Source organism: Hydractinia symbiolongicarpus, chromosome 3, assembly GCF_029227915.1.
Source record: "Hydractinia symbiolongicarpus strain clone_291-10 chromosome 3, HSymV2.1, whole genome shotgun sequence".
Taxonomy (NCBI): domain Eukaryota; kingdom Metazoa; phylum Cnidaria; class Hydrozoa; order Anthoathecata; family Hydractiniidae; genus Hydractinia; species Hydractinia symbiolongicarpus.
The window spans coordinates 16,195,125-16,220,722 of record NC_079877.1 but is presented as its reverse complement, the minus strand read 5'-3'; the positions used below and the strand labels follow the sequence as shown (position 1 = coordinate 16,220,722).

The 25,598-nt window shown below is 33.3% G+C and overlaps 2 protein-coding genes across 2 annotated transcripts; one reads left to right on the top strand and one right to left on the bottom strand.

The window, feature by feature from the left end:
* The first annotated feature begins 305 nt into the window (after window positions 1-305).
* On the top strand, window positions 306-23,158 carry LOC130635960 (cullin-3-like). The gene is made up of 26 exons (XM_057445508.1): window positions 306-404; window positions 8,973-9,056; window positions 10,142-10,251; window positions 11,246-11,333; window positions 12,139-12,252; window positions 12,788-12,859; window positions 12,960-13,048; window positions 13,132-13,246; window positions 13,402-13,533; window positions 13,610-13,657; window positions 14,135-14,183; window positions 14,786-14,937; window positions 15,057-15,143; window positions 15,223-15,312; window positions 15,396-15,464; window positions 16,075-16,176; window positions 16,693-16,800; window positions 17,359-17,483; window positions 18,345-18,396; window positions 19,119-19,157; window positions 19,287-19,388; window positions 19,999-20,185; window positions 20,895-20,967; window positions 21,311-21,380; window positions 21,918-22,024; window positions 22,611-23,158. Exons 1-26 carry the CDS (start codon window positions 321-323, stop codon window positions 22,633-22,635), a joined length of 2,373 nt encoding a protein of 790 aa, XP_057301491.1. The 5' UTR covers window positions 306-320; the 3' UTR covers window positions 22,636-23,158.
* Window positions 23,147-25,377, bottom strand: LOC130635963 (uncharacterized). The gene is made up of 2 exons (XM_057445511.1): window positions 24,878-25,377; window positions 23,147-24,270 (listed from the first exon to the last, which is right to left on the bottom strand). Exons 1-2 carry the CDS (start codon window positions 25,116-25,118, stop codon window positions 23,936-23,938), a joined length of 576 nt encoding a protein of 191 aa, XP_057301494.1. The 5' UTR covers window positions 25,119-25,377; the 3' UTR covers window positions 23,147-23,935.
* Between the last annotated feature and the right edge of the window lie 221 nt (window positions 25,378-25,598).

Below are 25,598 nucleotides of genomic sequence, written 5' to 3'. Positions count from 1 at the left end.
TAACTAATAAACACAAAGGGGGAGATTGATAGCCTGTTTTTGTTTCCGAAACGAGTCTTGTACTCGGCTATTCTCAACATGGCCGAACTGACGACGACGATTTGATTAAGATTTTTTTTTGTCTTTTAGGATCTTTATTATTATTTCTCTTAGAAAAACTGAAACCTATATATAGTAGCTACAAGGTAAAATCTACAAAACCAAGATAATCTTTGCCAGCTAGCGGGCTACCTACTATAGCTTAAAATCCAGGGAAAACTTACGTAATTCAACACTTTTGTCTCACACTTTTTAGACAACACACACTCCATCTTCTTGACATGAAAGTTAGGTGGACATTGCAAATATTTTATGCTCCAGGGCTTCCCAGACTGTCATTAAGCTTGAATAATCTGATTCCACAGGTCTGTAATTTTTTAGAGTTTTTGTTCTTTAGCTAATGATTACAAAACCAATTTTCGTACTGGATATTTTAGCCCTAATGCTGTTTAGGAAATGAAAATGTATAAGCTACTCAACTATTAAATCATTTCAGCCCAGGCAGACAGTATGGCACACATATTATTTGGGTGATGTGATTGTGTATAAACCGGGGGTGGAAAAACCCGAGACAAAATACCCTATTTGGGATTTGCCTGTGCATTCCAGTACTTTTGCGGGATTTTATTTTAATTAAAATTTTACCTCTTAAAATCTTTCCCAAATAAAAAGAATACTAAAATGCTTAAACTGTAACTTTAACCAATCCTAAACCTGTGTGGAAGCATTATTATCGCCTGCAGTCTTTTCCATATCTGTTTGTAAAACACTAGTTGATAAGGCCTGTTGGAAAATTCATTTATGCAACAAAGAAATAAAAAATACTTGTCAATTAAATTTGATTATGTCAGCAGTGACCCACCAACAGTTACTCACCAGCAGTGACCTATATTTTGTAAAGATTGAATTGCTGATCAAGAAAATGTATAGCATGATGTGTTCTTGATGATTTGAAGTTCTAAATGCATTTATGTCTTGTGTATTGTCTAGAAAGTATACACAAATAAGAAGCACGTAAAGGTAAATGAACATATCCACTTTGCCTGGAACAGACACCCAGACATGGTTTTTGTATTATTATAATTAGATATTGACCTTTATTGTTATAACTTGAAAGCTCTTATTGCAGTAAAAAAATTGAACATGTGTACGCCAATAAGTAAGTTGGAATGTTAGTTGCTGCAAAATAAATTAACTGCAAGGCGGCTGGTGTATTCCACAGGCTAACGGCGGTTAAACCAGTGTGGTCGAACATTCTGATGCGGGTTGACTCGATAATTTGCTTAGTTCTATGGAATATAAACTTAACTCTTCTGTTTCTTATCCGTGTATATATTTTGCAGTTTTTTTTTTCATTTTAAATAATAGTTTTTTAGAATACATGTTTTCTAAACTGAATCTAACACTAAGGTTTAAATGGCGTCCACAGGTCTATTAAAAAAAGTAAAGGGGTACATGTTGCTTGTTAGCCTAATTATTAAGACCCGAGTCCCAAGCGCTCTACCGATGTCGCTATCGAGAAAGAAAGAAAACGGCGGTTATAATGCTATCAGTCATCAATAACGGAAAGGACTCCAAACGCAATAACTCTCTGCATAACCTGAGGACTAAGTTTGTTAACAGACTTAGATGTTGGCGTGGTTAAGTAGTGTAAGGTGTTTACATGCAGCTTATATTCACACATTCTAATCAGAATATATAAAGGGGCGGTGACAGTTCTTCTGACAAGTGTTAAAGATTGCAAAGAGTGTAAAAAATTCTCTGCACTGCGTATTTTGTAATGGCGCTGCATCACAAAACTCGAAATGGCTAAAATTATTTGCAATGTCACAATTTGGAACATTTTAGAATTTTGACCTGTGACCTGTGAAATACACCAGCCGAACTGCAAGGCATGATAAAATATCTTATATATACTAGCTATCTATAAATAAAAAACTTCGCATGTGGAATGTTGAATCAACGAAGCGTGACTTTCCTTCTATATAAAAAATATTTGGTCACTAAAAGTGTGAAGACAGTTTAATATAAAAAATAGCCTGGTTCAGTAGTAAGCAGGTGCGGATTTAAACTTTGGCCACTTCAACGCTTACGAAAGTAGAATTGCCAATGCAATGCATAATTAACAGTTTAATAATGTTCTTTCGTGCCCAGTAACCTAAGTTATTAATTTAATCTCCACTCAGGAGTGTCACTGGGGCTTGATTCTCCTTCAATGTGCTTTGTCGAAGTACTATAGTTTTTATGTTCATCTACACATTTTGTATGGCATAGTAAATTGACCTAGCTGGCTTTGGAGAATTTGAACAATTTTGTTCTCAGTTGGTGCTCTGGTGGCCTGCATGGATATGAATAAAAGGGATCCCGAGGTATAAAATGATGTTAGGCTTATATTATAGAGCTTACAAAATTGGTTAACAAGTTTTTTTAAATTTTTTAAAAAGCTCTTTTCGTTCTCAAGATATTCACATTTGAAGAATTTCAGATTTAATAATATTGCATAAATTATAATGTCATATTCAGTAATAGCAAATTTTGACATTTTCCGTCATCATTAATTTTAGACCTTTTAAGAGATATACATTTAAAATTTATTAATGCATAGATATTATAAAGGTGAATTGATTAACATAAATTTTTTTGACAAAATGGTACTCGTTTGCTCGTCCCAGGCCTCTTAATTTTTCGCTGACATTTCCATAATTTGGGTTCTGCATGTTACTCAATTCACCTTTATAATACTATGCATTGATAAACTTTGAATGCATATCCCTTAACAGGTCTAAAATTAAATAATGATGATAAAAAATATCAAGATTTGCTATTACTGAAATATGACATCATAATTTACGCAAAATAATTAAATCTGAAATTTTTTAAATGTGAATATCTTGAGAACAAAAAGAGCTTTTTAAAAAATTTAAAAAGACTTGTTAACCAACTTTTTAAGCTCTATAATATAAGCCCAACATCATTTTATACATTTATACCCCTTTAACTAACACCACTCTCCGTTTCTTAGGTAAATGGCCTCAATGCAGCAATAACTTCATTAATCTTATTTATTGTATTGGCATCAGTAACATTACTAAACTGATGTCAGTCATTCGATAACGTCAAAAACGATGGCACATTATTTTGGCTACCTTGGGCAAATAAATACATCTCATTCAATTTTTACACAAGCCTACCATTATTAAGGGACGAGAGATTTCCCTCATGTACGCACTGGATTCATTCAATTAAGAGAAATGAGAGGTAGATAACACTAGGACACACAAGGTAGATAACACTAGGTTGAGGATGGCTAGTGTAAATGTTGGTACTCTGAGAGGTAGAGCAGGTGAAGTAGTTGAAATGTTAGAACGTAGATCTGTTGATATGTGTTGTGTTCAGGAAGTTAGGTGGAGAGGAGCTTCAGTGAGATTTGTGGAAGGTAGGAGGGCAAGGTATAAGCTTTTTTGGATTGGTAATAGTGATGGATATGGAGGAGTTGGCATATTCGTTGCAGAGAAGTGGGTAGAAAAAGTAATAGATGTTATGCGTGTTAATAGTCGTATTATAGTGATAAAGTTTTTGATAGGTAATAGGATTGTCACTTTTCTGTCAGTTTATGCTCCACAGTGTGGACTCAGTGAGGAAGATAAAGATAAGTTTTATGATGAGTTAATAGCAGTCACATCAAAGTTTGGAGACACTGAACTTGTCATGGTTGTAAGACACAGATAGATTACTTTTTGGTTAGAAAGTCAGACAAGAAAGTGGTGAAGGACGTGAAAGTTATACCGAGGGAAGAGTGTGTTTCCCAGCATAGGTTGCTGGTTTGTGATATTATCTTGAAGAGTGTTAAAGAAGCCAAGGGAAAGTACAGGCCCCGTCGAAAAGTCTGGAAGCTGAAGGAAGAGATTGTAGCAAGACAATTTAGTGCAAAAGTTCAGCAGTTAGCCTACAATAGTCAATGTGATAGTGACAATGTTGAAAGTACTTGGACTACTTTGAAGAATTGTCTTCTAGAAGCTTTTGATGATACCTGTGGGTGGACGAAAGGATATAGACAGACCTGGTGGTGGAATAATGAGGTTGACCAGTGTATAAAGGAAAAGAGGAAACTTTGGAAAGAGTGGAAGTCAGGTGGTAGTAAAAATATTTACTTAGAAGCTAAGCGTCACGCTCGTACAGCAGTGTATAAGGCAAAATCAGAAACAGAGAGAAACAGATTTGCAGATGTGTTAAGAAGGGAAGACCAGCGCAATGAGGTATTCAAGAAAGCAAAGCAAATGAAGAAGACTAATCATGATATTGTAGGTGAGAAGTGTATACGCAATGATGAAGGTGTTTTGGCTAGCACAGAGGAGGATAAAAGGGTAGCTTGGAAGAATCATTATCAGAGGTTGCTTAACACATTTGTCTGATGATGATGTCGTAGAAGGGCCAGCTATGCAGATCAAGACAGAATGGGTAGTGGAGTCTATTAGGAAATTGAAGATTGGCAAGGCTGCAGGAGTATCAGGTATTGTTGCAGAGATGGTAAAAGCATCTGGATATATTGGAGTTGAGCTTATTACAAGTCTTGCTAACCAGATTATAAAGGATGGTGCTATTCCGAGTGAGTGGCAGTCGAGTGTAATAGTGAATTGTTTCAAGGGCAAGGGTGATGCATTAGAAAGGGGTAACTATAGAGGTTTGAAGTTGGTTGATCAAGTAATGAAAGTTATTGAAAGAGTGATTGATTAGTTACTTAGAGAAAGAATTGATATAGATAAGATGCAATTTGGTTTTGTTCCAGGGCGTGGCACTACAGATGCAATATTTTTACTCAGACAGCTTCAGGAAAAGTATTTAGGAAAGAGAGAGAATCTCTATTTTGCCTTTGTAGATTTAGAGAAAGCTTTTGATAGAGTGCCACGTAAAGTTATTTGGTGGGCTATGAGGAAATTAGGTGTGGATGAGTGGCTAGTTACGATGGTACAGTCTATGTACAGCAATGCTAGAAGTCGTGTCAGGATTAACGATTCACTTAGTGATGAATTTAGTGTAAATGTTGGTGTACATCAGGGTTCTGTACTTAGTCCTTTGTTGTTTATTCTAGTCTTAGAAGCGCTGTCGATGGAGTTCAGAACAGGTTGTCCATGGGAGTTATTGTATGCAGATGATTTGGTTCTCATAGCAGAGTCGATGGAAGAATTAGTTGAAAAGTTTGAGAAGTGGAAGAAAGGACTAGAAGAGAAAGGGCTGAAGGTAAACACAGCAAAGTCTAAAGTCATGATAAGTAGCATTGCAGCCAAGTGTGACCTTGTAGTTGGAAAGTGGCCTTGTGGAGTTTGCAGGAAAGGGGTTGGTAGTAACTCAATTTTTTGTCAAACTTGCAAGCATTGGGTACATGAGAAGTGCAGTAGTATTAGTGGAAGGTTAAGAGCTGACATACAGTTTGTATGCAAGCGTTGCAAAGGTGAGATTATAGAGAATGAAGTATTTCCAGCTTTAATGATGTACAACAGTGGCTCGTTAGAGATAGTTAAGAACTTCTGTTACTTAGGTGATATGTTGGGCAGTGAAGGGGGTGTTGGAAAAAGTGTTACTTGCAGGATAGGTTCTGCTTGGAAAAAGTTTAGAGAGTTACTTCCTTTATTGACTAGCAGAGCCCTGTCAATTGAGGTAAAAGTTAGGTTGTATGAGGCCTGTGTAAGAAGTGTTATGTTGTACGGTAGTGAGACATGGGCAGTGAAGCAGGAAGATCTTGACCGTTTAGAAAGGAATGATATGAGAATGGTTAGGTGGATGTGTAATGCCAGTCTGAGAGACAGAAAGAGTTCAGATGAGCTAAGAAGCAGGCTAAGTCTCCGTAGAATTAAAGATGTTATCCAGATAAGAAGATTGAATTGGCTGGGGCACTTGGAAAGAATGGAGGAGGATAATTGGGTAAGAAAGTGTAGAGGCTTGATAGTTCCTGGGGCAAAGCCCAGAGGCAGACCGAGAGGAGGTTATAAGGACAGACTTAATAGAGAGGAAGTTGAGTTTAGATCTAACACAGTCTAGATCAGATTGGAAGAGGGTCATTAATATACACCGTCCAACCCATGCTAGCATGGAAAACGGACGTTAAGTTGAGAATGATGATGGTGATGATGAGATTATAGCTGAGCCATTAATTGCTCCCCTAGTTGCCCAAAAGTTTTGCCAGCTGTGCAACATAGATTTCTAAACTTCGTACCCTAAATTTTGTTTTTTAAAGTTGAAAAATAATTTTAATTGCTATAATGCCAATGTTATATTGTTTTTCTTGTAAATGCAATTCTGCACACTTTTTCATCCATTTCATTCATTTGTGGTGCCGTAGATTAGTTGTGGTGCCGTAGATTAGTGGTTATAGCTCTCATACTCTGTGCGGGAGACTGGGGTTCAATTCCTCTTGACGGCGATTCAACATGGGCGAGTGAATGTTACCATAGCCCCAGGTTAACCCAAGTCATGTAAGGGAAATTGGGGAGATGGCACACTGTGTGGGTCGTTGGACTTTGCTGGGAGTTGTCTAGTAGAGTGTGGGCCCTAATTGGGTCTGCGTAGCTCAAAATGAGCATTAAATACTCTAGGACTCTCCATCTAAGCCATGGCCCCTCCTGGAAATAATAGACAGAGTATATCACTCAATATTTGTGACGCTAGCCACGTAAAATATGCACATCTATCTATCTCTATCCATGTCTCGTCAGCATTTACCTCAGGATTCAAAGTTGTTAGATTAGCTATAGGATGTATATACAGGTTGAGATTGTAAAATTTATTTAAAAGTAATGATCTTATGATCATCAGATGTGAAAAAGTTATTTTAAGTGCAGGTTGTGGTGCGGTAGTTTTGTGGTTAGCGCTCTCGTACTTTGTTCGGGAGACCGGCGGTCGATTCGCCTTGACAGCGATTCAATATGGGCAATTAAATATTTGCATAGCCCTGGGTTAACCCAAGTCATGTGAGGGGAATTGGGGAGATGCCACACTGTGTGGGCTGTTGGATGTTGCAGGGAGTTGTCTGGCAGAGCGCCGACCCTAATTGAGTTTGCATAGCTCAAAGAGAGCATGAAATACACCAGGACTCCCTATCAAAGCCATGGCCCCTCCTGGAAATATATATCCCTAAATATTTGTGAGGCTAGCCATGTAAAATATGCACATCTATCTATCTAAAAATTAGAAAAAATTAAAATAATTTAATTGCTGTTGTTCTTAAATAAAGCTTAAGCTTTAGAATTTTATTTCAGTAAATAAGTAAAGCAAAAGAGAATACTTTGGCAAGGTAAGGTTTGCTAGACTGGAATGACAGATATTGTCTCATAATCACATGCATGTACCCCATATAAATTCACTCTTCTTCAGAGCTTCCCTTATAGTAGTGTTCTCCATCTTAACTAATTCTCTCATTTACAGCTCCACTGCTGTGAATTCCATTTTCTTTAACACACCCCACAAGAATCTACTCTTTGTAAGCTCTAACTTTTTTTGTATCTCACACCTGTTGTCAACCATATGGTGCCCCACCTCTGAACATGTCTACTGTCAGTACATGGGGCATGCATTCCTTTCACTGTACTTAGATATATATTAGGTGATAAGTGATTCATTAGGCCATCATAGGTCGCAATACTTTAAGCGATAAAAAAGCACTCTTTTACTTGTTGACAAGCATTTCACTGTGGCATGCCCCATGTACTGACAGTAGACATGTTCAGAGGTGGGGCACCATATGGTTGACAACAGGTGTGAGATACAAAAAAAGTTAGAGCTTACAAAGAGTAGATTCTTGTGGGGTGTGTTAAAGAAAATGGAATTCACAGCAGTGGAGCTGTAAATGAGAGAATTAGTTAAGATGGAGAACACTACTATAAGGCAAGCTCTGAAGAAGAGTGAATTTATATGGGGTACACGCATGTGATTATGAGACAATATCTGTCATTCCAGTCTAGCAAACCTTACCTTGCCAAAGTATTCTCTTTTGCTTTACTTATTTACTGAAATAAAATTCTAAAGCTTAAGCTTAACAACAGCAATTAAATTATTTTAATTTTTTCTAATTTTTAGATAGATAGATGTGCATATTTTACATGGCTAGCCTCACAAATATAAAGGGATATACCCTGTCTATTATTTTCAGGGGGAGCCTTGGATTAGATAAGGAGTCCTGAAATATTTGATGCTCATTTTGAGCTACTCAGGGTGAATTGGTGTTTGTGCTCTACCAGACAACACCCTGCAACATCCAACGCACCACAAAGTATGCCATCTTTTTTATTTCCCTAACATGGCTGGGGTTAACCCAGGTAAAATTCACTTGTGTACTATTAAATTGCCACTAAGAGGAATTGAATTAAACTTTTCTCAAGAAAGCTAAGTAAAACTTTACTACATTTTTATTGCGATATCAATATCAAAAAGATAAGTGATAGCCTTTTGTTAGAGATGCCTTAATCAAATGTCTAATGTAAGGACTTATGGGTTTATGGTCAAAGTAATGAAGTATATGCATGTGTTTCCTTTTTTATAAGAATAATGTTTATTTGTGCGCAATTTCAATACAATTCAAAGATTGTTTACAAGTAGTCACAAAGTTTAATTAATAACTCCAGTTGTGAATCCTTTGTATGGGGTTGCAATTTCCGTCCATAAATATTGCTGGAATTTGTCTACAGCACGCTTAAGTCTGTTTCAGGTGTTTGCAAGTGTAATCATAGGCACTGAATGACAAGACTGAAAATTGTCACAACTTTTAGAGAAATTTATAATGCGGTTCCTTTTTCTTATTGATAGGCCTTACATGTTTACTGTATTATTATAATAGAACTATGAAAAGACTGTTCCTTATGACCTTGGGGAGCCAGAACACTTGGTAGTGTTTAACTTGAAGTCCTGCGATAAATAATAATTTTTTCTTCTTTCTACTTTAGATAAAAAATAAGTTTGTAAATTACCCTGCCAATAATGTCATCATGAAGAAAGGACAAAACAAAATGAGGATTCGGGCTTTCCCAGTAAGTTTCAGCTTGATACTATAAATTTGATATTTTGTTTCATTTTTTAGTATTATATTTTAGACTTTTTTGTTGAAAGCTACAGCAAATCTTAATTTTCTCTTTCTTTTATTAACAGTAAACTCTCAAAATTAGAAATTTCACTGTCAGGATACAAAAATGGACGATAATTTCACAATTTAAAAGATGCTCTCAAAGTTTATGTAATGAAGAAACATTGTTCATAAGGAGCATACCTATTATCAAGAGCATAGCTATATGGCAAAGCATAAAGTCTATAACCACTAAAAACTTTGAGCAAAATAAAATAAACCAATTCTTACAACGAGCTTCAGTTTCATATTACTTGTGGGTAAATTAAAATGCAAGAAACCCAAAATTTTTATTTAATTAATATTCTGTTTTTGACGCCAGTGATTAAATTAAGTATTTATTTTTTTTCAACAATATTGTGCATTATTACAGTCTGAATCATAATAATTTAATTGGTCCGTAACATGTTTTTAACACTTTCTTTAAAATTTGCAAATTTGACCTCCATTTTTAACTTAATTTGTCTGCTAATTGTATTTCTAAAATTTTAGTAAATTAGTAAAGAACAAAACTGGCCCAATACCAAGTCTTTTTAATTCAATTTACTTCAGGTGTGCAATGTCATATGCCTGCTTCACATCAGCAAATGTTTTTCACATCAACAATTTATATTCTGCTTTGCTATTGTTACAGAATTTGTTTTGCGAGTCACATGGAGTAAAATCCAAATTCCAAACTCTCAATACGATTGTGGTTACTTCTAATATTTTACATAAAGCTTTTTTTCACAACTCAATATTCACAAACAGAAAAGGAAAGTATCAATTTTTAAACAAAGAACCTAACAAAAATCCGAGTGATATTATGAGTTAGCAATATGGAAAAATTATGTCAGGCCATCAAATTGAAACCACTTATATGCAAATACAACAGGTTTTAAAATTTTTTTAACAAATAGTAAGATATAAGGTAAAGATCAGCTATAAAAAGATAAATAGATGATCTGTTGTTGCAAATATTTTATAAATACACTGTCAAAATTTTATGTGTAGATGACCATGGATGAGAAGTATGTTGCGGAGATATGGAATCTACTGAAGAATGCCATCCAAGAGATCCAACGGAAAAATAACAGTGGGCTCAGTTTTGAGGAATTATATAGGTATATAAATGAAGTGTTTGATCTATGTGTTGTCCTAATGTTTGTTGTTATTGGTTTTATCACATGATTAACTGTAGCATGACTTCTTACAGTTCTGTGTTTTTTTCATTGTTGAGAATAGCTTAAATAGATGGCACAATTATATAAAGTTACAACAACAAATCATTACATAGCTATGAAAAATAAAGGCAGCAAAGTTTTAATAGCTCCATGAAAAGCCTATAAAACACAATCCAAATCAGAATCACAGTTGTAATGACATACTGGTTTGTTTAAGGCTAAAACTATCACAACTTAATCTCAAGCTTGAATATTATTATTGAGGCTAACAGTGGCAAGATTTTGTATATTGAGTTAGGAGGTATAAAGTCTTTTGTTTTAGATCTCAAAAATGAGATAGCTTTTTCTCCTTCTTAAGATATTAACAACTAAGGCAGGCCTATCAATAAGGAGAGAGCAATTTCTTATAATTGGGCGAGCTTTTGTGTGAGCAAGGGCTAGCCCAATTATGGCTGGCTATTATGGCTGGGAATTATGGCTGGCTAAGCAATATCAATTCATCTCACATGGAAACAATGTTCTCTTTCTTATTATTTACAGTAAAAAAGAACCAAAATAAATAAAAAAGATAAAATATAAGAAATAAAAAATACCTTGTGATAAAATATGCATTTATAATCTTATTCTATATATTCAGTTTGCTCGCCCAGTTAAAACTATTGTAACCTTATTTATCGCTCTGGTGTTATTTTCTTATTGATAGGCCTGCTAAGGTTTTTCAAATTTAATTATTCTGCATAGTTAAGATGTTATCTTTAGTAAATTTCAACTTTTTCTATTGTCAGTAATTTTTGACTTGTGAAAAGATTATGTACTTTAGCTTTACAAATAGTTCGACAAAATTTATCACATTTCTATCCCTTTAAAACAATTTATACTGTAAGAAGAAGAATGCAGTCGAAACAACATTTGAAATATCAATACTCTTTTTTAGAAATGCCTATACTATGGTGTTACATAAACATGGTGAAAGGTTATATTCTGGTGTTAAAAAGGTTGTCACTGATCATTTGGAACAGAAAGTGAGTTTACAAATACATAGTTAACAATTTAAGTAATTGCACCTAAACTCTTTCAAATTGTTCCGTGTGGGCAACAAGAACTAAACATTACAGCTGAAAGGGAAATTAGACACAAAAAATATTGTTTTGTAAATAAACCCCTCTTGGATTACACACTTTTTATCAGTACCATACTTTTGGTGTTTAGTCTTTTTTTGTAAAAAAAAATTATACAGTAAGACCCCATTGTTTACTTCTCGAAGATCCATGTCAACCAGTCAATTCACTTTTTCAATTTTCTAAATATTTTGCAAGTTAGCAGTTACAAGTATACCTAAGTTACTTTTTTCTGATTTTTTTGCACAAGTTACTCATCAATAAAATCTAAAAAGTGAATATTTTGGATTTTCAAAGAAAATCATAATTGCAGCATTTTAGGTAAAATCGACTAATTTTGGACCAAAAATGGGTTCTTAAAAAAGTATTTTTCCATAAATGGATTTAAATGTAAAAGAACAGATCATTATCTATAAATTTCATTTGCTCTCACATGCTGCAAAACTCTGGTTGCAAAATTAGCTAAAAATATGGTTTTTTACATTTTGTAAGCTTGTTTTATATATTTTCAGGAATCTTTAAACATTGATTATATATCAATTATATGAAACAGGACAGTAAAACCAGAAAAATGGATTTTTTTTATTCTTACAAATTTTAAAAATCTTTTACTTCAAGGTTACATTTTTACAATGTAAAAATACACCCATTTTTATTTGTGTCAATATTGCCCATCTTTCTTTGCTCTATAAGATTTTAACATTTTTAGGTTCGAGATGAAGTTTTAGCAAACCTGACAAACAATTTTCTGGATAGTTTAAATGTCGCTTGGAATGATCATCAAGTTGCTATGGTGATGATAAGAGACATATTAATGTATATGGTAAGTTTACACCGTTTACCAAACTAGTTGTTAAACTTTGAATATTTAGGGAAAATTTAATAGCAGTATTAATTGGTAAAGCTGTGATGCTTTCTACCCTCAAAAAATTCTTGGTTTACACAAAGTTGGAAAGATCAGCAATCAGGCCAGACTTACAATGTTTATGTTTGTTATCACCATGATCATTATGGGACCTTAAAAATCTGCACAGTTTCTTGATAATTGTGTTGTTGTTTTTTCAGTACTTCAATTTAACCTCGTTTTCCATCAAAATATCTTCCATAAAACACACTCAAGTTGATCAACTGCAAAAGCTTTCTCTGTGAAATATCTAATTAGAAAAAAATTAAAACTTGATTAATATGTCAGGGAATCTCATTTCTCATTCTGTTTTTTTTTTTTTTTTCTTTGGTGGATTGTTTAATGCAGTTAGCTCTAGAACTGCACCACTCAATTCATAAATGTTTGGTTTTTCAACCCACGTAAAGTTTCACTTAAAGACCTTTTTAAAGATTTGTTAAACTTGTATGTTTAGGACCGTGCATATGTCGAACAACATCAAGTAGAAACTGTATATGACTTAGGCTTGATATTGTTCAAAGATCGGGTAAAAGATTTTAGTGCTTTTTAACCTTGGGTAGTAGTATTATTTGTGTATTTAGTGTCCGAAGTGTGCCTGTTCTAACTTAAAAGGCTTTTTGCCTTAGGTTGTGCGGCACTCTGTAATTCAAGACTGTTTGCGTGTAACATTACTTTCAATGATTGAAAAAGAAAGAAAAGGAGACATTGTAAATAGGTAAAGTTACGTCAGTGATCTTTTTTAAGGTTTTGACTGTCTGGCAGCATAAAATGATAATGTTGATTTGTTTACTGTCTTAGGTTGGCTATAAAAAATGCTTGTCAGATGTTGATGAGGCTTGGTACAGAGGGAAGGCAAGTTTATGAAGAAGATTTTGAAAGACATTTCCTTCAAGTTTCGGCAGAATTTTATAAAGTAAGGGATTTGTTGTTGAATATTTTTTTGGTATTGTTGTTTTTGGATTTATGTATGTATTGTATACAAAATTTGTACCCTAATACACTAACTAATTTTAAATATATCGCTTTATTTTAATTAAAACTTGCGCAAACATGTCTGTTGCATTTCAGTTGGAAAGTGAAAAGTTTCTTGCTGAAAACAGTGCATCTGTATATATTTGGAAAGTTGAGGCAAGAATCAACGAAGAACGTGAAAGAGCACGCCACTGTTTAGATTCCAGCTCAGAAAATGCAATTGTTCAAGTAAAATGATTTTTTTGTTTACAACTTGTGACATTTGTTGGGATCGTTATTTTGACATTACTTCTTTTATTTCTAGGTTGTTGAAGATGAACTGATTTCAAAGCATATGAAGACGATTGTAGAGGTTTGATGTTTTTTTACATCATCAGTGGTCGAAATAGGAAAATTAAGTATAGTGTCATTTTATAGCTAATCCTTCAACTTCATGAGTTTTGGGTTATAGTTAGCGTGTATTCTAACATTTTGGAAAACATAATTTTGAAATTTGAGTGTTGCATTTAATTACCAGAAGTTACTTCGACCTCTTTTGATTTTGTGTTACTTGCATTTTTCTGAATAAAATGGGGTTTTATTCCAAACTTTGGGGCAGCTAAAACTGTAGTCTGTTTATTATTTAAAAAAATGTTGTTGCTTCCAGGTAGGTAAGACGAGTGCTGGCATAGGTCCAGATGACCTTAGCCAACTTTACCGCCTAAGACGATGTAAAAGCAATGGGTATATGTTCATAGAACTGTCCACTACAATGTCAATTTGCTTTTTATGATGTGCTAAGTTTGCAAGGGTTTAATTTTTTAGTTGTAATAGTATTACTTTTTTATAGATGGAGAATTCTGGAGTTGTACATATGTTAAAAAATAGCAAATACGAAGGTTAGAAATTAATAATACACAAGTCATCCTGTGGAAAGCATTAAACAAACCAAAATAACATTTTTTTATAATGTTGATTTATGCAAATGGATGTATTGACTGAGTTCTAATGAAACAATCTTTTTAAGAAATGTTTTATACAGTATTTTGTTAGTGTTGTTATTTATATAATGAGATGCCATTTGTTTCCTTTAACTTCTCTTTGTAGAAATCACTTTCACTTCTCTGTTAAGCAAATTTTTGCATTACATTTGAATATTTTTCCTTCCTACTAAATTGCATTGCATAGTTCAGCACACACCTGAATTGATTTTTTGAGTTCTGTATTTTGCATGTCTCTTTCATGTTACTACTCACCCACATTAGAATATTTTTGTACCAAAAGTTTATATAATGTATTAAGCTACCATATTTTCATAACTGAATGCTTACTATGCTTTTTTGCATGCTTAGAGAGAACTTATCGGTGCGATTGCACAACATAACTAAAGTGAAATTGATATGCCCCACATGGGTTTTCATACTTCTGACTATAAAAAGATACGCTTAATATAGCGCTAGATTTCAAGTGTAAAAAGTTGCTTGAGTTTGTTATATAATAGATCTTGGTTGTATGTTTCGACTATTTCAACGAGTAAAAGATGGAGTCAAATCAATGTGTGATGCAATGAGTATCTATCTACGTGAACAAGGTCGAGCTATAGTAAAAGAAGATGAAGAATCTGAGGGTAAAAACGCAATCACCTTTATACAGGTATTTAATATATCTAATTTAAGCCGTATTTTACTTTTTTCATGTCTCTCAATAACATTATTAGTCTTTTACTCGACCCAATAAAGTTCTTTAATTAATTATCTTATGTTTTTTTTTAGAAACTTCTAGATTTAAAAGATCGATTTGACCAGTTTCTGGATAAATCTTTCAATCAAAATATTCTTTTTAAACAAACAATATCTGGCGTACGTTTTTTTGTTTGTTTGTTTGTTTTGTTTTTTGTTTAGTTATACAATATTAATGGTGGGTTACCCTTACTTTTAGGATTTTGAATATTTTTTAAATCTTAACTCGAAATCACCCGAATATTTATCACTATTTATTGATGAGAAGTTGAAGAAAGGTTCCAAAGGGGTATGTAGTGTTTGTTCTTAGTTAATGTTGTTACGTAGGAGAATAAATATGGTGGTTAATAATTTCTTTTTTTTATTGTATAGTTATCAGAACAAGAAATTGAAAGTGTTTTAGATAAAAGTATGGTCTTGTTTCGGTACCTCCAAGAAAAAGTAAGTTTTCTTTTTACTTTTGTCGCAATTTTTGCTGTTTTAGGTAAAATGTTATATTTTTCTTGAAATTAATTTAAAGGGAATCCAAGGTTATATTGATGTTATGTCGTAAATCCCAGAAAGTTGTTTAAAAAATAATTTTTAAATTTTGGAAACAACTTTCGTTCTCAAGGTACTCATGTTTAAAAGTTTTAACATTTAATTATTCTGAACAAATTATAATGTCATATTGACCCAATAGAAATTTTTAGCTTTTTTATGTTTTTATTTCTTTTTTTTTAACCTGTAGAAAGATATGAATTCATACTTTATTAAAATTTCTCAAAATGGTTCAAGTTTAGTTCACCAGTTCCCTGAAATTTGTCGATCACTGTCAGTTTATAAAACAGGTTGTAGTTCAGTTTCAATTAGCTTTATGATTATAACTACAAAAAGAACTTTTAATGTCAAAATTTTAAAACACATAAAAAGTTTCACAACATTTATCACCTGAGATTCCATTTACACCCAATTATAAAGCTAACTTAGATTATGTGTGTCACATTCATCTTGTAAAATTGATAACTTGAGTGACAAACAAAATGATGATTCTGATGTTTTTATGTTATAGGATGTGTTTGAAAGGTATTATAAGCAACATTTGGCTAAACGATTACTATTAAATAAAAGTGTCTCTGATGATGCAGAAAAAAATATGATCTCAAAATTAAAGGTAACCTATTTTTGTTTGTAGATGCTTAACTGTGAAATCGAACTAATATTGTCTATCAACCTGTGAAGCATAAAAACTAAAGTACTCAAAAAAGTTTTAAAAATGCTCTTATCTCATTATCTAAAAATCATTATTTTAAAAACTCTGAAAGGAATTTAACATCGGAAATTGAGTGGACTCCTTTTGATCAAGTTTTTTAACTGTTGATTAATTTCATGTCACGTGACAAATCCCTTATTTTAATACTAAATTTAATTACAATAATTAAAATAATCCCTTATTTTTGATAATTAAATTATTCAACCATCAATAAATTTGACCTAGAATAATTTCCTTGGATAAACTTACCTTGCACGAGTAGAACTAATGATACCCACTAGGTGCATTTTTCCCATGCCAGGGCTGGGTGAGTGAATCATGTGTTCACATGCGTGCAAACGATCATGTACTTGCAATGTTAAGGCCTATATTGCTGGTTCTTGTCAACTTTATGCAGCAAAGACTCTATTTTTTTAGACAGAATGCGGTTGTCAGTTCACCTTGAAGTTAGAAGGCATGTTTAAAGACATGTCACTATCTAATACAATGAATGATGATTTCCGAACGCATATTAACAACTCCAATGTAAGTTTCTGCGTTGTTCTTCGCTATCACAATGAGAATTTGATGTTACTAAAAATTAGTTACTAAAAAAAATCGATTTTCAAGACTTTCGACTTAGAAGTCTCTATGCTAATTTATGCATGACATTACGTATGTGATATAAATGAGTTGCAGCATTTAAGGGTTTATCAAGGTATGTGGTGATGTATGATCATTTATATCAACAATTGTTTCGCAGAATCTAACTTATGCTGTCATAATTCTGCATTATTAACTAAACTTTCAAGTAAGATTTTTCAAAAAAAAAGTTAAAATATTCCTGGACAACTTTTCAAGATATTTCATATGAAAGCCACTAGTATTTTCGTAGAAGGTAAGCCTTGAATGCAGTAATTTCAAGTATTGTGGAACTTTTGAGATATGTCTGAGGAAAACTCATTTTTTGAAAATTTGGAAAAATTGGGCCATGAAAATTGTATACAAACTTTAAGGTGTCTAAATTGCCTCCCGTTATATTTGCACCTAAAATTGAATTGCTCTCCACTGTTTAACACCAATGTAAAAGCTATTAAATTTTAGATTGATTTACAAGGTGTAGATCTTACAGTGCGTGTTTTAACCACTGGTTATTGGCCGACACAGGTTGTCAATGTCACGTGTAACATTCCTCCTGCTCCACGACAAGCATTTGAATGCTTTAAAAGGTATGTAATTTCATGTTGGTTAAACCCTGTTTATATTTTAACTTTGCAGTGAATGATGGTTTGCTGTGGAGAAGAGTTTTTTTTGCTGTTCGCAACTGTTATCCCATAAATTAATTTTCTAGAGAGATTTGTTTGAATATCAAAATACCTTTGCGTGGATTAATTTTCGAGTGGATTAATTTTGCGATTTCGCGAAATTTTAGACTTTTTGCAAAAATTAGACCACGCAAAATTTTTCGAATTTTATCGTTCGCGTCGACATGCTTAGGATATGTAACTACAGGGTTTAGGTGTTTAGACAAAGCAAAAAGGTTGAATTTAAGGCTGATAAACATGTATTTCTCAAGACAAAATCTGCTTTACTATTAGTCAATTTGGATTACCTTATTAATGCTACAGTCGCGAAATTCAACGTTTCTTTCCTTTTTGAAAAAAATTCGTATGTCCTTTGATTTCGCAGGGGTTTCTTGGTCGAATTCAAGAATAAAGCATGGAACATTTTTCCCAGGTTGTTGAAATTTGTTGAAAAGACTATCGACGTTAAAATAAACGACTGATATACAGTATATTTTTAGTTTTTTTGTTTTCTGTTTCTGTTATCCTTCCTTCGCGGAAATTTATTCACGCAATCTTTTTTAAATCTTGCGAATCAAAAAAATAAATTTAGGTGAATTTTAAGTTTGTCATTCACCAAAATACGTCCACGCAAAAATTAATCCACGTCAGATAAAATTTTAACCAGAGTGGTCATTATTTCTCTATTTTTCTAAACAATAGAACTATTGTTTTTAACCTCGTATCCCAGCCTGATATTGATATATAGCATGTTCTTATATAACAACCCATGTATTTTATTTTTAGATTTTACCTTGCTTGTCATAATGGCAGACAGTTAACTATTCAGCCTCAAATGGTATGTTGGTGTTTTCTTACCTTATAATTACCTGTTGGTTGTGTTGACCACATGCCTGGATTTCTGTAAAAGTTTGTTTTCTCTGCATGGTTAACACTGCAATGTTAACACTGCATTGTTACACCTGCGTCGTTCCTCCTGCATATTGTGGATGTTTCTTCAATGTTTTATACTGCAATGTATGCTTACTGAAAACGTTATGTTTCCTCAATGTTTTATACTGCAATGCTTACTGAAAACGTTATGATTCTTCAATGTTTTATACTGCAATGCTTACTGAAAACGTTATGTTTCCTCAATGTTTTATACTGCAATGCTTACTGAAAAAGTTATGATTCTTCAATGTTTTATACTGCAATGCTTACTGAAAACGTTATGATTCCTCAATGTTTTATACTGCAATGCTTACTGAAAACGTTATGTTTCACATATTTGCACATAACTCCTGCTCACTCGAACCTCCAAGGGACCGAGAAAAGTTTGTCAAGTTAACCAATGTGCGAGTTATTCGAGGTTTAAGTTAACCGGAGTTTTTTACAAGAAATACAGAATACAGAATAATAATACAGAAGCCCTAGAAAGCCCAACCCGAGAAGAGGTTCGAGATAATGAAACCTCGAGTTATCCAGTGTTTGAGTTACTGAGATCTAACTCTATTTATATTTTGCCGTATACTTTACACTTTTTTTCGCTTCGACATAAATCATACTGTCTTGTTTCAGGGAGCTGCTGATCTAAATGCGGTTTTTTATTCCAAAAAGGTACTTATATTGCATGATTGGTTTTATTTATAGTGTGGCTCTCGTATTGAAAATTGTACACTAAAAATGTAGGCCGCCCTTTAGTATTAATTGAATTTTACTGCATGTGGATACAACTTTTTTATTTAGGATGGTGCGTCGAAAGTTCCGAAGAAACATATCATATCAGTTTCGACGTATCAAATGTGTATTCTTATTCTGTTTAATAAAAAAGAAAAAATTACATACGAGGTATTCTGACACTTTGATGTTGAATATGTACGCTAATGAAAATGTTTTCAACAAATGGAATGTTTTTTTCATAAGCAAATGAAAATTGGAATCAGGCTTGAGTATGCTGATGCAAAAAAGCCAATCAGGCATACTCTATGCTTACCTTTTATTTAATGAAGAAACAATTTAAATCCTTAAACATTTCCTATGGGCTCTATGGATAAGATGAATGGTCTTATTTATAGTTTTTAAAAAACACAGCCACAAAAACAAGTGCATAATTACAAGGCCAAGGTCAGTGTGGTATTACTTAAGCATTAAAAGACTCTCTAATTAAATTACATATAAGAAAAACATATCAGAAGGTTTCACTAAGGCTGAACAATATGCTTAGTATATGCTGATACTCTTTAAAAATCCCTCTACCCGAAGAAAAAACATGTACAACTCTCAAAGCGAAATCAAAGTGGAATGACTCCGATCGTACCGTGTACGTTGTGAACATTATAGTAATCCAAAACAGAAATTTGAAAAGTACGAACATGGTCTCTATATATTAGTAGATAATTAATTGATTTCCTATGAATTAATGAATGAAGTATATAGTTTTTTTCTTCTTCACTTGTAGGAAATCAGTCAGGAAACAGAAATACCTGAGAAGGATTTACTTCGTGCACTGCAGTCTCTAGCCCTAGGAAAAGTAACTCAACGAATCCTCCTAAAGGAGCCAAAAGTTCGAGAAATCGAACCCTCGCATACATTCTGCGTCAACGATCAGTTCACGTCGAAATTATTTCGTGTCAAAATACAGACAGGTGGGTTATTTTTAGACGTCACCTTGTAGGAACTTGTACCGGTTGAATTCTGCACGGAGCAAACTTGTACCGACTGAATTCCGCACAGAGCAGACAAACAAAATAACGTAATAATCTTGCAGACATCTTGCCTTTTAATTTTTGATTCGATTAAGTCGACTGTTGCCAATGATGAGTTATATTAGTGTGAATTTTTTAATATGCTACATCGTGTATTGTCATCCGTATCAATAAATCCGATTAGCCGACTTTTTATTTTCAGATTTACTATGGACACTATAAGCATCTGTCGGGACTTAAAACCTTGAAATTAAACTTCTTGACTATAAAACCTCCAGTATCTGTCATTTTGCAGAGAAACCCTAAAATACGAACATCTGCAGAGGCATTTTTGTTTAGTGATAAAGCATTTCTTTGTAGTACTGACATTTTGGGGTAGAAAACCTCCTTTTCATATAATATTTTTAAATTGACAATATTTCACGTTTATATTTTCATTTTAAAGGTATGCGGGTTTTAAATTTTTTTAAAAAAAGAGAAACAAAAATTGATACGAAAGTTGGTATAAAAAAAGGTCAATAAATGGTTGTTGGGAAAAATGGTTTTTTGTCTGTAAAAATATTTTTGACTAAACAAAATTTAGTTTCTTTTATTGATTTTTAAGTCGTTCCATTGTGCCGTATGATTTTTAATTCGTTTTGTACTTTAGTATCGTCAAAGGGTGAATCTGAACCAGAGAGAAGAGAAACGCGTCAAAAAGTGGATGAAGATAGAAAACATGAGTATCTTTTCAGCAGTAAAACTTTGTTGTTGTTTATTTAGCTAGTTGCTTAACTGTTGTTGTTGTTGTCGTCGTCGTCGTCGTCGTTGGTATCGTTATTGCCGTTGCTGTTGTTATCGCCGTCGTCATTGTTGTTATCACCGTTGTCGTGGGTATTGTTTCTGGTCTTTGTCGTCGTTTGTTACTGTCGGCCGTCGTCGTCGTGGTTGTTGTGTTTATCTTAATTTTTGCGAGACAGCATTTAAGTAATTTCAAGTTGCCATATTTGCAGAAATAGATACTATAGGAAATTAATTTTTAATAATTTTACAAATTAATGTCATTAACCTTAACTTGCGCAACAGAATTGAAGCTGCCGTTGTTCGAATAATGAAGGCGAGAAAAACTTTACAACATAACGTGCTGGTAACCGAGGTAAGATTGTATTTACTTATTGCATTGTTACTCCTCACGACTACAACCAGATAACAAAATTCATCAGCAGCATCCTCACAGATTACAAAAAAGTTTCCAATTTTCCTTTTAATTACTTTTTTTTTCTAATTATTAGTAGTGGTGGGGTATATCCCAGTAGAGTCTGGTCTGTGGTTTTGAAATAAACCCTTTGAATTAGTCAATGAATTCTTGAAATGAAAGGATTAATTAAAGACGAGTTAGGGTTTAACGCTTTTTGCAGAAAGAAATGTTGAGTGAGATTTAAATATGGCTTTGCATGTAAAGAGTCTCAGAGCTCATGATGAGGCGTGCTTAAGAAGTTTGTTCGATTTATTACGTAGATTTCTTATCAAAATAAAGAAGTTTGTGTTCTCGTTGATGATTGTTCACACTCGTTATGCCTGTTTACCGAGAAGAAAAACGAGTTCTAAATCTTTAACACGTCAATAAAATCGACCCTAAAAAAAATCTCGTTATATATTTGGATTAATTGCAGTAAACAAACCTTTCTTTTAGGTTATCGAGCAATTAAAGTCTCGATTTTTACCAAGTCCGTTGATCATCAAGAAAAGAATCGAAAGTCTCATTGAGAGAGAATACTTGGCACGTTCTAACGAAGACAGGTAGGAGGGATTAATACTCTTCGAACTGATCAGGTTATGACGTACACTCTTTTTTTACAAGCATACAGATAATATGGGTTTAAGCTCAATATGCTAAAAATGTTTCAATTTGGGGCTGAATTAATCCCTTAAGTATGCTTAATCCAATTTAAAGTTTTCTGCCGATTTCTAGTTGATACAATACTATAAGACAAACCATTAAAGTCCACAACACAGTGGGCAAAAGTCTGTCTCAAGACCACAAATTAAATTGTAACAGTTTCGTTTTTGTACATAGTTTAGTTCCAGGATTACTGCGTGCAAAATGCTGCTTTTTCGTACCCATTAACCTCATTTTCTTGTACTCGCTTTGATAAGAAATGAAAATGAAAGTGAGGGAGGGAAACTCTCAGGCTTAGGAATATGCTTTTTTTTACTTAGAATCTAAGCTTTATATGTTTATAAAAACGAGTGTATGCTACGTTAGAGATGTATATAGTTTCTTGTTTAAAAGCTTTGTTTTTGAAGTCGTGTATAACGAGCTGGCTGCACTTGTGGTCATATTTTGAAAGAACACATGCAAATGGTTGTTTTTATTTTTATTTAGGAAAGTTTATACGTACTTGGCATAACACGACCATGATGGGATGCTTTTATCGCGCATCGATTGTCGTTTCTTCGTGGAATAACGTTGTTTGTTTTATAAACTTCAGTGCGTACCAACACAGGATAATTCCCTTATAATCTTTCCAAGAAAGTATTCCGTGGTGTCTTGTTCAGAGGGGGATTTTTGTTAACAGCATGTCATTGTTTCTGTATAAGGCGTACGGGCGCTTATTTTGTTAGATGTGGATGGGATGCTTATTAGATGGGGTGTCCGTAAAAGGGCGTTATTAGAGAAAATACGGTCTCATTGATGTGACTAACATGCACTTCTGCTAATTTTCAATTTCTGTTCCAACTAATTGATAAAAATTTCTTCTGGTAAAAGTTTTCATCATCATCAAAGAAATGTCTTGCGTTGTACATCTATCTTCCTATGTTGTCTTAAATTTAAAGATGGCAGATTTTTGTAGGCATTCCATCGTCTAGTTCTTTTTGAAAGTTTATCGCAAAAAATGTACATGTGAAATAGAAAATAAATTTTAACAAAAACTTTTACCCTGTTTTATTTGTTATTTAAATAATGTGTCACGTTACATGACAGCTTCAACTATAAGCTACAACCATGGAGGTATACTACAACACTGGAAAAAAATATTCGGGAAAATTTGATAAGAAGTCAAACTTGGGGATTTGTCTCTATTTTTGATTGTAAAGCTCTTTGTACTCACTCACATGTTCAGGAAAATTTACGACCGCCAAGACTTTTCACAGGAGAGGATACACTTTTTCGGTATTACCCATGCGTATTACTACTGAGTTTTGGTGTAAATTTAAGAAAATTGTTTTCATTGGATAAGAAAAGGTTAAATTTAACCTGCTTGGCTCTACCAACATTTTTCGAGCGTAGTCCAGTCTGGAAGATTTGGATTTTCACTCAAGAATTAAACAGATCGGACTAGACCGGAAACCTCCGGAATCTGTTTGCTTGATAAAATTTCCCATTCCGATTCAAACTGAAAGTTAAAATAATTTCAACTTTTCTTGAATAAAAGAATATTTCGCAAATAGCAAATGAACTTAAAGTGTTGTTCTTGTTCCGTTCAAATCCGTTTTGTTCTTGAGTGAAAATCCAGCTTTAAAAGTATACATTGAAAAATGATTACCAACCAGAATATCTATATAAAGCATAAAATATACATTTCCGTTATTTTCAAATTCTAAAGACAAAATTACTCCAATTCTGTTTTCCTGTGAAAGTTGAAAAGCATATATAATATTTTTATCTTCTGCTGTAACACACCCATTGCTTGATATAATTAGCATAATTTACATAAAAACTTTGCAAATGAAGAAAACAATAGCATAAATTAACCAATGCATTGCATTCCCGTAACATCCAGCGCACGTGACTGCCGCATCTGTGGTTACACTCTCACAAGATCCGGTAGTTTCTGCTTGACATAAATAGTTATCATTCCATGTGAACGAGGATGGTGTCGACGGTTCAAACCACTTTACACAGTACTTCCCTTTCGTGCATCCGTTATACGACCAAGTAAATGAATATGGCGCGCTCGTTGGCACGCAGATATAATTGTTTGTCCAAAAATATCGATCAGATGGCTCTTCAATCTTTGTGCATCTCATGCCAGGTAACGGGCCTAGACATGTGGAAGTTTCGTATTAAGTAAATGAAAGTAACAAAAATAGAGAATTGTTTAGTATTTTTGTTAAATTTATTTTGGTCTTGAGGTTTTTTTTAATAACTTTCTTTTACTTAATTATTCATTAGACATCATCCTGCTATTTTTTGGTTCCCATACCCCAAAAAACTTCTAGCTATCGATTGAAGTTACCTCCAAAATGTTATGAAATCCATATAATCGATAACTGAAAACTTAGTAGAACTTTATTTTATCAAGGGGACATTGCGCAGTTAGGAACGTACCTTACTGTGATAACAATCCAACCCTTCCCACAATTCATAGTTTATGCAACAAAAAAAAACGGTCAAATACAGTTATTACAAATTATCTTTTTAGTATAATCAGTAAAGTTAAATTTTGACCCTTTTCTAAATTCATTTCGCAGAAAACCGTGGAAATATTGTGGTGATAATACCATTTTATAAGTCCCACTACTTCAGAATGTTTGCTTTACTTGACCAACAACTCAGGGATTTTTTGCCAAAAAGTCGAACAAAGGCTCAGAACAAGGTAACTGGTCAGGAAAAGCAAACTAAAAAACTTTACAAACGATAAGTCATACCAGTTGTAGAAAACTTCAATCCAGGATCGATCAATTCCGGTCCAGATTTAACGCAAAGATAGTTGTTATACCAAGAATTTTCATATGGTTCTGCAGATTCTAATATGTGTGTGCAAGTGTACCCGTTCTGTAAAATGCCAGCGTGACTCCATTTAAACTCTGACGGCCAACAAGGATATCGCTTGGACAACACTGCATAAAATTGCTGCCAAAATACTGCAATCACCAGACACTTTACCATGGTTGAAAATTTCGTTTTACAGCTTTTCAAGAAAAAACAAAGAGGAAAGAGTACGTGCGTTTTTTATCTATATATTTTACATAATTTATGCTGTGAATTTAAATTAAAAAATGGTAGACACAGCAGTGAATCAATTAAGTTTGATAAAACGTGTGGAGTTTGATCAGCATTTAAGTTTAAATTTGATTCAGCCAGATTATTTCTAAATTCTTAATGAATTTAACATGACTCAATTGGAAGGAAATATGAAAAAAAAATACAAGTCGTTATCAATATATATTTTGGTCATAAGTTAGATTATTAAATAGAACTTTTGTTTTTTAACTAAATTTTAACTAAATAACATGATTAATACAAATTTGACATGTTAAATTCACTTGCTTTCTATCTAAAACCCCTGTGTGTTAGTTGCTCGTTTTTATAGAAATGACTTTAACATTATTTCGCCTATATGATGAACTCTTTAAATAACGATGAATT

What these genes read in the sequence shown, in the direction of transcription:
- LOC130635960 (XM_057445508.1), top strand. Translation starts at nt 321, where the DNA reads ATGAAAGTTAGGTGGACATTGCAAATATTTTATGCTCCAGGGCTTCCC. An exon ending in TGATATTGTTCAAAGATCGG is followed by an intron (nt 12,860 to 12,959) that starts GTAAAAGATTTT and finishes TTTTTGCCTTAG; the next exon opens with GTTGTGCGGCACTCTGTAAT. An exon ending in GCACGTTCTAACGAAGACAG is followed by an intron (nt 22,025 to 22,610) that starts GTAGGAGGGATT and finishes ATTTTTATTTAG; the next exon opens with GAAAGTTTATACGTACTTGG.
- LOC130635963 (XM_057445511.1), bottom strand. Translation starts at nt 25,118, where the DNA reads ATGGTAAAGTGTCTGGTGATTGCAGTATTTTGGCAGCAATTTTATGCA. An exon ending in ATTGAAGTTTTCTACAACTG is followed by an intron (nt 24,271 to 24,877) that starts GTATGACTTATC and finishes CCACATGTCTAG; the next exon opens with GCCCGTTACCTGGCATGAGA.